This window comes from Epinephelus moara, chromosome 2 (assembly GCF_006386435.1).
Source record: "Epinephelus moara isolate mb chromosome 2, YSFRI_EMoa_1.0, whole genome shotgun sequence".
NCBI lineage: Eukaryota > Metazoa > Chordata > Actinopteri > Perciformes > Serranidae > Epinephelus > Epinephelus moara.
This window is the reverse complement of record NC_065507.1, coordinates 23479815-23495579: the sequence shown is the minus strand read 5'-3', so window position 1 is coordinate 23495579 and position 15765 is coordinate 23479815. Positions and strand designations below refer to the sequence as shown.

Sequence of the window (15765 nt, the reverse complement as noted above, 5' to 3'; positions counted from 1 at the left end):
AAGCAGTGAATTTTTAACTGTGTTTAAAAAATGACTTAAATGATCGTTTCTCAATCCTAATCAATTATCATTTTCTCAAACCTCCATCAAATGAAACTAATTTCTCTACCCATAGCAAACAAATACACTACTTTATGTACCTGGCCTGAATGGGACAGCATTGTTAGTACGTAAACTCTGCAGCTTTATTACCTATCCTTTCTTAAATGGTTCTGTGCAGTGACCTTCACCTTATTAAATCAGCTCCACTGATATTATCCGAGAAGCTCCACCACAACATTTAAAACTTCAATTTCTGTCAAAATGTTTAGCCATTCCACTGTGGACGATGTTGCTGCTAAAGCATCTGTATCCGCAAAACTAGACTTTACGATTAGAGACCCTGAGTTCCTCTAATGCTCCCAACACTAAAAGTCTGGGTGTGATTGTGGTGGCTTGTGTAATCCAATACTGCCAGACCATGATGGTCGAGCCAATAGTGAACACTGATGGCTTTCCTTTCCAGAGGGATGTTTGTGGGTGGGTGGAGTTTGCACTTAAAAGCATTAAATCCATGCTTAAAACCCACTGATGGGTAGACGAGGTATAGACTATGTGACCCTAAGATGCATGAAGCCATAGATGAGTGCTACTCAAACCATAACAAGTGTGCAGGTCATTGTCAGTCAGCTCTTCTATCTGAGCTGTAACAGTGGGGTTGGGAGCAGAGGGCATAACCAGTCTCCTACGGGCCCCAGCATGAAACTTTAAGCAGATAACACACAGCTAGGGCATCCACTGTGAGGGGAGAGGATGAAATCCAAACATGTACTGTATGTGCACAAAGATACAGAGACAAGGGGATAATTATACAGTAAACACTCGCAAGCAACATTAAAATCTGCTCCAGTGATCCAGTTCTTCGATTGCTCACTGGAGCAAAGAACGAATAACTATAAAGTTCAAATCAATGAGCATTATCCTGCTCATAAATTCTACATTATAACCGGGAAGTGTATTTTTAGGGGAGCTGCATTGTTGCAGTTGTGAGTCAATGATTATGGATATTAAGCTGTGTGATTTCATGAGATATAGTAGGCTATCTATTTGGTATCTTGTGCTGAGTAGTTTTAAAAATGTATAACATGTGCACAGTCTGTTTATTGTTAAGTAGTTACCACTGAGTGCTAGAAGTCTTGAGGCTGAGACTGAGAAATGCCTATGAAGTAATGTTTATATTCTTAATCAATAGATGAGTAGGGCTGGGTATTGTTACTCGATGCCTTTAAGGAACTGACTCGGTGCCATCAAGTATCAAAACTTCTACCGTCAAACGATCCTTTCTGTAACCAGATCTAGAAGAAATGACTATTTGGATGGTTTTGCTCACAGTCAGTCGCCACAAGCAACCTTTGATTTAATGCGACGTGTGATTGGCCACTATAGTACTGCAGCAGCTACCCATACAGTCTGTGGTGTGGTGAAGTCAAGTGTGGTGTATCTGATGCTGAAAGGTATAGCTATACTACACACTTCTAGTGTCTGGTGGCCTTTTATGCGACTGAATGCTTCCACACACGATGGGTTTCAGATGAAGTGGAGAATATAAAGACGTCGGCGAAGATTCTCAATCATACAGGTCGTGGTAATCGTAAGTGCTTTATCGTAGGCAACTGGACTTGCTTGTGTTTCTTTAAGATTTTCACCTCTCATCCAAAGGGGTTGTTCAGTTCTAACGGTCTGGTGCGGTGTCACAGGCTTTAAACTCTGTGTGGGTGTGAACCCTTAAAGAGTCGTTGAGGTCACATGTGAGCTCTTAAGAAACCTCTTGGATGAGGCGAGACGTCTTCAAGAGACTCAAGCAAGTCCAGTTGCCTACGATATAGCAGTTATGATTAGAAAATTTAAAGTATCAAATGAAGTGCTCTATTGGTATTGGTGTCACTTTATGGGTACTGATATCGCAGTTTTTTTAAACACTACCTAGCCCTACAGACGAGGCTCAAGATATCCAGTGTATAAAGTGTAACTTGGGTAAAAGTACACAAAATAGTTTTAATAAACTAGTAGTCCAACAAATTATTTTTCATTACTTATATGCAAAAAATCCTGTCACATTACTGAGATTGGGTATGCATCATATAATGAAAGAGGGAGTATGAATACAACACATAATTCATTTCTATTTTTCAATGTGTGTGGCCGCTGTCAGTGGTAATGCATGTGAAACCTGACTCCCCGCTGATAAGTCTTTTCATAGATTAATGGTGTTTGGTCTGGATGACTATGGTTTATCACACAGAGAGTGGGCTCAGAAAGAAAAGCGGATGGAGGGAGTAAAATACGAGAAAGACAGTGAGTCAGACTTCGGCTAGAAGCGGCTAAAAGTGCACATTGCTGAGAGAGGGAAAAAAAAAGCAACAGCAAGAGAGAATGAACCCATTGATAGATTTTCCTACATCTACCGTTTTCTCTGATGTTTCATCTGTGGCCGCTCAGTTTCGGGGATTATGCCGATCGATTTCTACCGTGTCTGTCCACATCATCGTGATACGGTCTAGCAGTTGCTCTCAGAGACAGATCTTCTCCCTCACTTGTCCCTCCTGGGCCACTAGAGGAGATGGATAGGCTATAATGGTCCGCTGATGTACTGGCCTTCTGCCAACCAGGGGGTGGAGCTGCATGGCAAGCAGTTGGTTTCACACCTCAGCAGAAAAGGAAATACAAGAATAACTCAAAGAGAAGCTCACACTGTAGATATATTGGAGTCTAAAACACACATGTACCCAGAAATACCTCTGGGTGCATGTGCAAAGCTGAAAAAACATGTCAGAAATACTCTATGATCTTTATATGAAACCAGTGAAGCATCAAGACATTGAAGGAATATTAAAAAATGGAGAAAGCGAGGTAAAAGAGAATATTTAGGGTGGATATGTACAATATTTCCATCAGTTTTATTAACTGACATTCTTTTTAGTGTTCACAGAAGGCAAAGTTTTGAATATATAAACTGTAAAAATATCTATTCATATAAAAACACAGAGTCAAAGTTCAGTGACAAAACACAAAGCAGCATGTCTGAGCATATCAAGATAATTTCGACTTACAGAAACAGATAATCAACTTAAAACCTGACACACAGAAACCACAGAGAAGCCGATATGACAGAAAGGCCGTACTGGTGTTGTTGCTGTGAAATATAGATAGTCTCATCACAAGTCAAATCATCCACCCACAGTAACAGAATGCCACGTATAATGATGTGCAAATGTTTTACATTACACAGCATGCACCACAAGATTGTAGTGTAACAGTCAGAGTCAAGTGTCATATTCCTCATGGCCTGCTAATCTTCACATCTCCAAATGTTCCCTTTTGTTTTCACTTGAAGTTAATGGACTTGTAACTAATGGTAGACATTTTACCTCAAGTACAGACATTTTTTATTACCCTGAGGCCGGGCCAAACCACTTAATATTCGCCAAATGTCAAAAACACATGGGAATCGATCGCTGTGAAGCGGATATATTAGACAGAGGTCCCGTGAACATTAACGTCGTGAGGCTACGCTGCTCCTCACAGAGGCATTAGCAGCCTTCTCTCTCTCTTTAGACAACTCCATCTCTATCTTCGCCTCGATTTTCTCCCAGTCCACCTCGACCTGGCAGAGAGACAGAAAGACGGGATGAGATTAGACTAGATAAGATACTGCATTTTGCTTTGATCAGTGTTGGATTGACAAAGCAGCTAAATTAGTCAGATTACATGAGAAGGCGGAGATCACACTGGATGCCTGAAAACTGTGGTGTGTTTTAATGCTTTCCCCCTCCTGATCAGGCTGAGGCATTTTTTGCAGCCAGAGGCACCCCACCCCGATGTGACAGCAGAGAAATACCTGATGTGACATTAAGTGCTTATCCCCTCAAGATTAACTTTTTTTTCAACTAAAATCACTCTAGAGTGTATTAAGCAGAGCGAAAAAAAAACTAATAACCCTTGGAAAACAATTAGAACAAGTCACCCTCCACTGCTGGCTTCCAGTGTGATCACCGCCTCAATCAATTGATGCAGTGCAACGCTGTCCTTACTTACCCCCTCAGCGTACTGCAGAAATCTCTTATTGGTCTCCTTCCTGCCAAATTTCTGTAGGAACTTTCCTCTAAAGGCCAGCACCGTGTCCACGTGGGTCTTGTGTTTGACTGCCAGCTCTAGTGCCCTGGACACAAGATGAAAAGATGCAGACATACATCAGTCCTGTATGGTCAAACATGCTTCAATCTTAGGGATGCACCGATTTGACTTTTCAGTACCACAGCTAATACCTACGCTTTGTGTATTAGCCGACACCGAGTACTGATCCAATGCCAGAAGCAATGCTCCCGAACAGGGGCTGAGTCTTTTGTCCTTTTAAGTAGTCCTGTAATGTTATCCCGCCACTCACAGTCGCCACCTTTCTCAGCTCAGCTGTTGGTTCCACCAGTAGAGAGTGACCTCTGGTGGCATGCACTGTGCACTACAATACATCGCCTCAATACAGCATCTCTGTATCAGTTTAATAGAAAAATGGATGTCTGTATTTTTGACATTATTGAAAATCATACCTTTGGCATTTTAAATTTCCTGGCATACTGTAACGCCTTGACCGGGTGTCTACAGGTGTCAGACAGTTACATTTAATGCTTTTTAAGACCCATTCAAGACACCAAATTCAGGGACAGATTTTCAGCCAAATCATGTTTTAATTATTTAAGAATTGCAGGCAAGCTGTATATGTGTGATCTTGTGCAGATGTAGGAAAATGGTAATTAGAGTGAGTTAGGTCAATCTACATTTTGGCAACAGTTAAGTGCCAGTATGAAGTAAAATGATAGTATTATAGTTTTTAAATGATTTGTAACATTCGAAATGTGAACTTTTACACTGAAAGGCTTCACACGGCGGTGCAGTGGTTAGCATTGTCACCTCACAGCAAGAGGGTTCCTGGTTCAAACCCAGGGTGGAGGGGCCCTTCTGTGCAGAGTTTGCATGTTCACCCCGCGTCAGCGTGGATTTCTCCAGGTACTCCGGCTTCCTCCCACAGTCCAAAGACATGCAGGTTAACTGGTGACTCTAAATTGGCCGTAGGCGTGAATGTGAGTGTGAATGGTTGTCTGTCTCTATGTGTCAGCCCTGTGATAGTCTGGCGACCGGTCCAGGGTGTAGCCTGCCTCTCTCCCAATGTCAGCTGGGATAGGCTCCAGCACCCCTGCGACCCCTAACAGGATAAGCGGTTACAGAAAAATGAATGCTTGTAGTGGTTTAGACTATTTAATTACTTTTAAAACCTTACTGTTGTAACACTGAATTTAAAAAAATTTATTATATATACATTAAGGACCTGTAGACACCCTGCTCGATACTGCCCAAAGCTATGGCAACATCAGCCTTGACTTAACCATTGCTTTGCTAACTTTGTAAAACAAAATGTAACAAACTAAAAGCTCACACAGATACACATCTACTGAATTGCTATTAATTATTAAAGTAATAAATTGTACACAGCAACTTTGTAAAACAGGTATTACAATTCAAGTGTAAACTTTTTTCAAATTGGTTAAAACATGGATGGGAATTAACATTCCAATATAAAACAATACAACTGAATACACTGATTAAAAAGTGTGGTCTACCAGCGCGTTGCTGATGCATGACATACTAGTAAGTGCACGTGTAATCAGAAGTAAACATAGAATTGAATTGAACTGATCGGCTCTATTGTGACCAATATCCAATTCAGCCATATGAGTCAGTATCAGCCTATTTGATATCTACCCAAACTCTCATTCTAACCTAACACGACTCATACTGTCCCTCTCCTTTCAGCTGTACCTTCATACACACATTCACACAAACACAGAATTTTACCTCTCCCAGTTGAAAAGGTCGATGTTGATTCGTATGGCTTGGTAGATGAGACCAGCTTGTAAGAGAGTGGCCTCAGCCTCCTGGACCTGACCACTGAACAGCAGCATGTGGGCTAAAGACGACTCCTTGGATGGCTGCTCCTTTATAAAGTTGATGTATTGAACCCTGGGTAACTTCAAAAAGAGAGGGAGAGGGCTGTGAATAGGATACTTCTTAAGTTGGCCTCTTTGACTTGCTCCTGTCAAAATCATTGAGGACTTGGCAAAAACAAAAAACAGTGTGTTCAACTGAATCAGCCATTAACTAATGCTCTTACCTCTCCAATGGCAGCATAGGCCATCTCTGCTGTGGTCAGCTCCCTGTTTGCCATCGCCATGCCAGCAAGACATGCCCACAAAGACAGGTCCTGTAGATGTGGAGAGCAGAGGTAGTTACGATAATATCTCACCGTCTGACACAATGATATGGAGACGAGTTTTTCAGTCAAGCTATTTTTACAGAACTGTAACTATTATCTGAACATATGTAAGTTTTATTTAACCTTGTCCTGAGTTTTTTAATCAAAATGCAAAGTTAGTTCTAGGTGGCAGTGATTAAGAATATGCCAAAGCAAGACGTAGTCAAAGTAGTTATGTGTGCACAAGGACAGGATGTAACAGTGTCTTTATAGTGACCATTACATACTGCTCATATCCGGGCAGGCCGCACTGTAGTCATGCTCTAAGCCATCAAAAAAACATGCATGACACGCACCACAAACAAACATAAACACAGACATTTGCCGTACACAACATCAATGAATGTAAACAAATGTGTCACCACTTTATTCTGTGCAGCTGCATTAATTAAACTGAAGCCTAAACCACCAGTTGGCCAACAGTTGAGCAAACTTCACACTGGAGTCAGCACTCTGTAATTCCCCCTTTAATCAGTGTCCATCACCAAGACAAACAGCTCTAATCGTAAACCACTCCTGGAAACAACAAATAACCCTGTCAGCCACTGCCTGGGGTCATAAACTTGATACAAAAAGATGACGACCTATCACAAATCTTTCTTTTGGTTTGCCTGTGTCATAGTTAGATTATAAATGCCATCTACTGTATGTTATGTATGCCTGTGTGTTTATGTGTGTGAGTGTGTGACTGCCTGTAAACTATTACATGTATCAACTCCTATCAGGTCAGGGCTTACTGACAATGACTGTGATTCTGGGAAAAGCCGTGCTGCCACCAAACTCTTACCAGAAGCAGAGGGGGGAGGGCTGGAGGAAAAAAAAAAAAAAAAAAAGCTCTTAAAACCAGTGCCTCTCTCTCCGTCCCTTCTGTCCCACCCTCCTCTTGCTGCTAGCCGTCCATTTCTCCAGGGTTGTGGTTATTGCATCATCGCCCAAGCAAAGACACAGTCCAACACTGCATTCGGCGTGTGTGTGTGTGTGTGTGTGTGTATGCATGTGGAGAGTTTACACATGCATATAGTGGAGTGTGTATTTATGAGTGAGGTCTATGGGGGCTAAATCCGGTAAATGGTGTCACCAGGCTAATTGAGGGCTAATTAAAGCCTGCTGGTCTGGTCCCATAAACCTGTCTACTACCTTCTCATTTCAGACTCTGTCTTGCTCGCTTTTATACATTCATGCGTGCGTGTGACACACACCACAGGAACCTGACTGTGCCAGGGCCCTGGACTGCGGGACATGTCACAATATGTTGACGTCAATTATATAAATACAAATGCAATGCAATTTTCATAATGTTACTAACTAATGCACACTGTGCTTTTGTTTGGGTATCTAACATGTAAAGAAATACGCAATACACAAACACTACGACAAGACAAAGAGCTAGTACACATTGATATAGGTATGCTGTTATCTTACCTTGGCAAAGCGGCAGAGGCGCAGTGCATCCTCCCAGCGTGCAGAGGTGCTGTATTCGTGCAAGAGGGCTGGGTAAGGCGGTACGCTGCTGTACACCAGTGAACCGTCCCCTTGGCGTAACGTCACCTTGGTGCCGACGTAGCTCAGAATGTGGGGTGCTCGGCTAAACTCACTTTGAAGGGGAAAAACACACACATACCAGAGTCAGAACAAATACATGTAACCACGTCCTCACAGAAAAGCCAGTAAGGGCCACACTCAGTGTTTGCCTGTTTGCATGCATATATTAGAACTGTTCCGATTCTGATACCAGTGCAGGAACTAGTATCAGGTATTAGCCAATATGCCAGTCTATGCCCCCATCCGATACCACATAATGTATTAATAAACTTTAAAGTAGTTTCACACCCAGATTAAACTGTAATTTTCCTGGATATCACTTCTTCTTTGCTGCTCTAAAACAGTAGCCTACACAGCAAGTTGTGCTATGCAGCCTCTGGCAACTACTGAGATGAAGAAGAATTGATTTCAGGTATATAATGTGACATTTTGCACTGCACAGCCCCACCAATAAAAACGTGTACAGTATGCAAGGCTTTAGTTTCAGGGGTGGCACTGTATTGATACTACTAAATTTTGGGCTGCACTTTTTGTGCAGTTTTGTTAAAGGAATTGTTATTTATTCCTATATTTTATTTTTTGGTACTGACAGTCAAATTAGATAATAAAAGAAAGTTGGATTGGTACTAGGTATCAGCCGAAACGTAAGTTTAGATATTGGAATTGGTATCGGGAAGTAAAAAACGAAATTGGAAAATCCCTAGTATTGATAGCGGGCGAGAGAAAAAGTGTGACTGATCAAAAACATATACAGTGTGATGCAATATGTTATTACTAAGGTAACATTTTAACATGTAGAGGATGATGGATTGTGCTACTTATGAATACAACAATCAGCTTATTGACGACGCAGTTTTTTCCACTGTCCATATGTGTGCATGTGTAAAAGATTCTATTACAAAGACACATACACACACACACACACACACACACACACACACACACACACACACACACACACACATACAATTTTGCTGAACTGATGACATACTGATATACTGACAGTGCTGCTTTTCCAACTTGCATTGCACCCTGTCCAACCTACATTCAGTCACAGATATCCTAAAACCCAGACACATTCGTAAAAGTGGAGCCTTTGTATTTATTTATTAGCCTGTGCCACTTGGTATCTGGTGTTCCTCATTTGCACACATTGCATAAAAACTAAATTTTAATGACTCCCATGATAAAATCTCGCTGCTGGAGCACCAAAAACAGTAAAAAGCATAAAGCTAAAATAAATAAATAAATACATAAAATAGAGCCAAAATTGATGTTGAGTGAGCTGAAGCAAGCTACAATTGCAAAACTTGATCATATTACGAGCAAACGTATGAAGTCGGAAAAAGTATGATTCAGCATTGGAAGTGTAAAAATTAACAACAGCGAGCCATAAACCATTGAGAGGGGGAAACATAAAGCACAAATAAAAACAAAACTGTGCAGAGACATGCAAAAGTAGTCCAGGATCGCCTCTGTAGACAGTGCAGGCACTCTGCCTTAGCACCTCCTGTACTGGCTGAAGCTGAGGACTTTTGGGCAGGAAGCATTGTACAGTCTGACAGCTGCTGGCAAAAAAAGAGTGCCTAAAGCGCTATGTGTTGTACCTTTGGGAATGAGCTGGAAGGTGCAAAAAAAGCTGCGTCTATCTCTCTTCTTAGCTCTTATTTTACATATTTTCCTCTCTGGTGAACAGTATCAGCCGTTTGTAATGACATGCCAGGCATTTAAGTGAGAGAAAGGGACTACAAATGTCTACCTGCCATCCTTTATGTGCAGGGTTTTTGGCAGCAGTTCCCTGTCAGTGAAGACAGCACTCGGGTAGTACCACACTGTGAACTGGTTGTCTTGGATTCCACACAGGATGTTAGCAGCATCATTCCATGCCATGCTGTGAACCATACTTCCTGCAGGACAGGGCACACATACACAAACATCATGTTCATCCAGTGTTAGCTACACTTGTGTGTAATAACAAAGAGAGTCTCTACGCATCTTGCCAAGTGAGTTCCCTCCACCCTGTCTCACCGATTTTGCAGATTTTGGGCTCTCTCCCGAGATGACGCACAGAGGTCAGATACAGGTCACGGTTCTTGTCAATCAGGGCAATCTTCCTTTCTGTGGACGGGCCACACTGGTCCAGAGCTATCTCCACCACCTCCAGCTACAGATGAACAATGACACACACACACAAGCACAAAGGTAAGAGGGAGCAGTTGAGTGAATGATAGAGGGACAACAAAAGATCAGGAAAAGAAAGGGAGAAGGGGGAGAGGAGTTTGTGCCGTGACCCAACAACATTTCTGCCAAGTGTGTGTGTATATCTGAGAGAGAGATTGTGAGAGATAGAGAGACATCGAGTGGGTATATGTGTGTCTGAACTTGTGTGTGAGCAAATGTGTGTGTGTGTGTGTGTGTTTTTGGCCAGAGCCAGCTGGCTTCGGTGCAGTGTCTTGGAGCTGTGGAGTACTGGCAGACAAAGCCATGCTGACAAACAGTAACTACTGCTACCTCCACTTCTTTTCCTTCTCTTCTAATTCTTTCCTTCTTTTTGTCTCTTTCCTTCTTTGACTCCAAAGCCCTTCCCCCATCTCTTCCCGTGTCATTATTGTCTCTCTCCCTTCTGGATATGGATTAGTATATATTCTAAAGCACAAACAACTGCTCTGAATAGACTGTTCCCCCTCAGCTAGGTCTATTTACATGAAACGTGGCCTGTTGAATCATCAGGGGCAAAAAATTAGCTGCTAGCTTGCAAAAAGTCAGCATCCTCAGCAACTGATTCATTTAGAAGACTTGGAACATAAGGAGCAGCATCATTCTTTTAGGGCAGGCTGCATGTAGCTTGCTGAAGAAGAAGGTGTCTTTTTTTCCCTATCTCTGTCAGTCAGTCTTGCTGTACGTTAAATTACAAAACAGGTCAGATATTTCCTAAGATATAGGTGCAAGGTGATCACAAGCAGCAGATACATGCTACATAATGCGACACAATCCCACTACAAGTGTAGACACAAATATAAAAGACAAAACAACAGGGCTGGAGCACTTCCTTGTCAATGAAACACACAAAATCAATATAACTGCACAGGAGTACTCACCTTGTGAGTCAAGGGCTTGCCATCACCAAGGGCTTTCCCACTCAGGGCGTCAAAGAGAAGGATAACTGGTGAAGAGCAAGGAAAAGAGAACATATTAAAGCACAGTCCATCCTACTTTTATCATTATATAGTGGTGACAGCAGCCCCCTCACCTTTTTCATCACTCTTGTCTCGGATGGCGATGGTGTCGTTACTAAGGGAGACACCCTGGGCATTTAGGATGTCAGCTCTCATACCAGGGAACTTGGGGGAGGATATCAATCGACCCTCGTAGGAAAAGGTGTACAGCCCTGCTCCATCCACGAGCAGAAAATGTCTAGGGTGGGGAAGACAAGGGGATACAGTAGATGAGAGCAGAGTAGGTGTTCTCTAAATACAGCATATGATTTTATATGTGGGTGAGTAAGGACTAGTCCACACGCACACAGGTATATTTGATTTTGTCCACACGCAAACTGCATTTTAGGTCACTGAAAATGGACGGGGGGAAAAAGTTTTGGGCTCATAACGTCAGTGTGTGCATTATCTCCTTTGTGACGCATCACAAATGAGGCAACATTTTGTGCATTAGTGGATGCAGTCAAAACAGCGATGGCTCTCCCCTTGCTAACAGGACTTTAAACATGTTTACACACAGTTACTCTTCCACTATACTGACAAACAGAGGCATCAGAATGCGTTACAGAGGCCACTGCTTCATGTAGCCTTTCGGTAAAAGCTTTTTCGGGCCTCTGATTGGCCAACATCATCTTCATCTTTGCATGTCTTTAGGGTTAGGGTTATATCTCTGCCTGTTAGTTTGGCGTTCTCTTGACCGCACTTCAAATTTGGGTGGGAATTGTTTTATAACAGTGCTTGTGTGGACGGGATTTTTTTGAGAACTAAGGAGGGAAAAACCCAGTTTCCAAAAATACCTGTGTATGTGTGGACTAGGCGCGAGGTAGCGTGGAGAGGGAAGAAAGGGAACAAGGAGATATGATAGAGAGTAAAAGAATGAAGAGTCTGTAACAGTTAATCAACTGACATGAGCAAGTAATTTATACATGTAATGCGCAATAACACAGCACCGACTTACTCAGCAAGACTCATCAAGCCATATTGTGATTTCAGAATGGCCAGTAATCTATTTAGCTCCATGCTGAGTGTCAGGGACAGTGCACTGGAATACTGCACAAGAGCTACTCCATATTAATCTAATTTCCCCTAGTGGTTTCACTCTCAGACTTATTGTATGACTGGACGGGCTAATCTAGAGCACAGACCCTGTGTGTGTGTATGTGTGAGTGTGTGTGTGTGTGCTTGGTCGGCTGTTTGATGAGTGGTCAGTGTGGAGCAATGAAGCATTAGAGAAGCTGATAGACGATCCAACAGCCTGTTCTCTCCCTCTTGTTGCACTGCTCCTGGAACAGAAAGACTCACTTCTCCGCTTGCAGGATGAGGCTCACTGTTCCCTCCTTCAGGTCAAAGATGAGGGGAGTGTTCCAGTTTCTCGAGCTGGCACAAACACACACAGCGAAATATGTGAAAACACAGACACCAATAACAAAGTGTTATGTCTGGCATAAATGCACAAGTGAGAAGACCACAGAAACAAGACAACAAAAGAAAGGGAATATTAATGAAATTAGAGGAGACAGAAATATACAGAGAGAGTATGAGGAGTGTACAAAGATATACCAGGACTGACACAAACGATCATTACAGGACACACACTTTAAACAGACTTTTTGCCAAGTATGGGGCTGAACAATAAAGGATGCCTGGGGGCAAGAAAAATGCCACGTCGGGCTCGTAAATCTAGCAACTCACTTGCCCAAAATCCTGCCATGTCTATGCTGTGTTGAAGTGAAAATTACACCTAAAATAAAATTACCATATTTCAAAACATACACAGAGGTCATCTGGTAACATTAGCCTGTAAAATGCGGTTGTTCCAGCACTTCTTAGTTTTGTTATTTTCATTCTTTGACAGAATTTTAGAGGCACATTTTGGAGGCTTATCTAGCTACACGACCGGTGATAGTGCTATATTGTAGCTGGATCTGAAGATTATTACAATTACAACACTACAATAGATGTAAAAGATGAGCATGTGTGACACAAAACCCTGATGTGTGAAGAAAATCCTGCAATCATGAGATGATCATTTTCAGTCCTGGGCTAACAGGAAAATGAGAGGATCACAAGAGACATGCAAACGAAGAGCGGGCTACTGACTTGTAGACGTAGCACTGGAGGGAAGTGGCAACCACTAGGTGACCGTATGCCAGAGACGTTTTGATGACTCGATCTCGAAACTCCAGTACGTCTACTGCATCGTTCATCACATTCCTCACCTAAGAAAAAATAAGGAAAAGAGAAGGAGGCACAAAGATTAGTTAAGTGGAAAAAAAACAAGAGTAGAGATGAACACACTTCTCAGAACTGACTAAGAATGCATAAACTTTTAACTACTGAACAAACACTTCACATTTAAACACGCAAACAACAAAGGGGAGACGCTGGCTTCACTAACAGTGGAGCGAACACAGTCACGTACACATTGGAGTGTATTTATTCTTAATATACACAGGAAACAGTCTACAGTATGTCCAAGTATATGTAGGGCAACTGTGGTTGCAGAAAGCAGTTTTTACTGTTTTAAGTGTGTGCGTGCTGTGGTTGGTACTCATTTTTTCACCTGCATAGGTAAATACTTCCCTCCAGCTCTCTCTGTGAATGAATGAAAAGGCCTTTTTCCAGCACCAGGTGAAAGGTGGGGTTATTTTTACAGCTTTACAAATCTTCCTCCTCTACTCCCTCCAGCAAGCCAAATTTACATGCAACACAACCAGGAATAAAAAACATTTGACCGCAAGGTGGTAAATTTAGCTGGCTGATTCACAAACCACTGGCAGATGTGCACTTTTAAAAAGGACTGCGAGGAGGAGAGGGGGAGGAGGGAGACAGAAAAGCGCCTGCAAGGCTGAAAATAAATGGCTGATGATCCGACTTTGTTTGGTTTACGCAAACTGCGCTCGGTAAAGATGTCTATGGCAAACGAGCGCACATGTGTACAGGCACACGTGCGTGTGCGTGACCTTGTTTCTGTAGGTGTACGCGTGTATTCCTTTCTGAGAGTATACAAGTATGTGTGTGTGTGTGTGTGTGTGTGTGTGTATGTACATTTGGGTGTGTTAACCGCATGTAAACGCTACCTTGTGGTTAGCATGAGTTTAAACAGTAGAGAATGGTGGAGCGAGAGAGGCAGCTAGACAGGCTGGTCATTGTCATTGCAGGGCTGCACGCTGCCACACTGGGAAGGTCCTACTTTAATATATGGCCACAACTAGTCAAGGCCTGGGAAGCATTTGCTTCTCTACATAGAATATTCCCTCACCTCTTTACAGACTGCTTATGGCATCGCAATAATTCTCAATTCTCTTGTTATGCCGACATAACTGAGTTTGGCTTTGTTAATATTTTGAGAGTATATTAGTTTCCTAACAGACATGCTGGTGCTCAGTGATATTTGAAAACACTTAAAGACACCTTTAGTATGTAAAGCCATAACATTTATGATGGACTGCGTATCAGGGTTGCCTTTCAGCATGGCTGAGATTAATTTGGCTGAGATTTAGGAAAAATGTATGTCTCTTCTTTTAGTTTCTGTCTTTGCTTGGTATTTTATTATTTATTGTTCAATCAAATACACTCAAACTTTACATGACATGAATCACTGAGACCCTGGATAAAACTTAACTAACCTTCTTCACAGTTAAATCATAAAAATGCATAAATGTGGATTATGGAGGGGAAGCAGGGAACATGTCCCCCTCAAAATTTAGAACTTATGTATTTGTCTACTCCAATAAAAAGATGAAAGTAGCACATGACTTTTATTTTGACAAAATTCAAGACATTTACAACATAAACTGATGTTTAAGGACACAAATTGGTGCGTAAAAATTGACTAGAATGCACAGTACATGTTGGCACTCAAAATTTTCTGGTGGAGGACCCATTTTAATATGTGTTGACACCAAACCTACACCTTTGTACACGTGAATGTTGGTGTTGCTCTCTCTCTACCTGCATGGTTCTCCTCTTGGTAAGGGTGATCACAAAGTTCTTCCACTCCCAATGCTGCTCCACCACATGGGCAAAGATGACATGCCCGTTGCCGCAGGCCCCGGCCAGCTGGGTGCCGTCTGCAGACCAGGCCAAGCTGAACACACTGCCTGTGTTGGGCTTCTCCAACGCATAGGACCACTGGAAGAAGGGGGGCAAGGGGAGAGAGAAAGAGATGGTTAATGGCTACAGATATTTATCTACTATGTTAAACAATTATGGGGGGGGGGGCAGCTTAGTAGCCAGAAACAATGAGAAGTTTAGAGAGGAGAATCAGCGAGAGTCAGGAGTCGTGTATGAGCGAGCGAACGCGTATGCACATAATGTAAACTCCGCTAGAAAGACAGGGGCCCAGTCAGTCAGTCATTGAGCTGTGATGAACTGTGAGACACTGAAGTAGCGCTCGGCCCTGCCAAGTCCAGCACTCGCGCTCGTAAACATACACTCTGCTATCCTCATCTATTACATACACGGGGGGCAGGGGTACAGGGAGGGGAAGGGAGGGTTTATATACGAGCCCCCAAACTGAAGCCAAAAGCTGATTAACAAGACCTCTCCCTTCTTTTTATAAGAAAAGGTTTGAAAGACGTAGAGCTCCAGGAGGGAAGAGGGGGGACTGTCAGTGATGGTGGAGGACACAGCTGAGAGATATGTGTCCCCTTACAGTATTTA

General features: G+C 42.4%; 1 protein-coding gene across 2 annotated transcripts in view; it reads right to left on the bottom strand.

Annotated features, from left to right (window-relative positions):
- Window positions 1-2917: 2917 nt before the first annotated feature.
- The window catches only part of ift80 (intraflagellar transport 80 homolog (Chlamydomonas)), a 39693-nt gene continuing 26845 nt past the window's right edge, over window positions 2918-15765 (bottom strand). For both annotated transcript variants that reach the window (XM_050073653.1, XM_050073663.1), the window contains exons 9-20: window positions 15055-15234; window positions 13201-13319; window positions 12403-12477; window positions 11136-11299; window positions 10984-11048; window positions 9914-10049; window positions 9645-9792; window positions 7766-7937; window positions 6203-6292; window positions 5887-6059; window positions 4075-4198; window positions 2918-3643 (exon numbers count right to left, since the gene is read on the bottom strand). In XM_050073653.1, the coding sequence (XP_049929610.1) occupies window positions 3533-3643; window positions 4075-4198; window positions 5887-6059; window positions 6203-6292; window positions 7766-7937; window positions 9645-9792; window positions 9914-10049; window positions 10984-11048; window positions 11136-11299; window positions 12403-12477; window positions 13201-13319; window positions 15055-15234 (1557 nt within the window). In that variant the 3' untranslated portion in view covers window positions 2918-3532. The remainder of the gene's footprint in view (window positions 3644-4074; window positions 4199-5886; window positions 6060-6202; window positions 6293-7765; window positions 7938-9644; window positions 9793-9913; window positions 10050-10983; window positions 11049-11135; window positions 11300-12402; window positions 12478-13200; window positions 13320-15054; window positions 15235-15765) is intronic.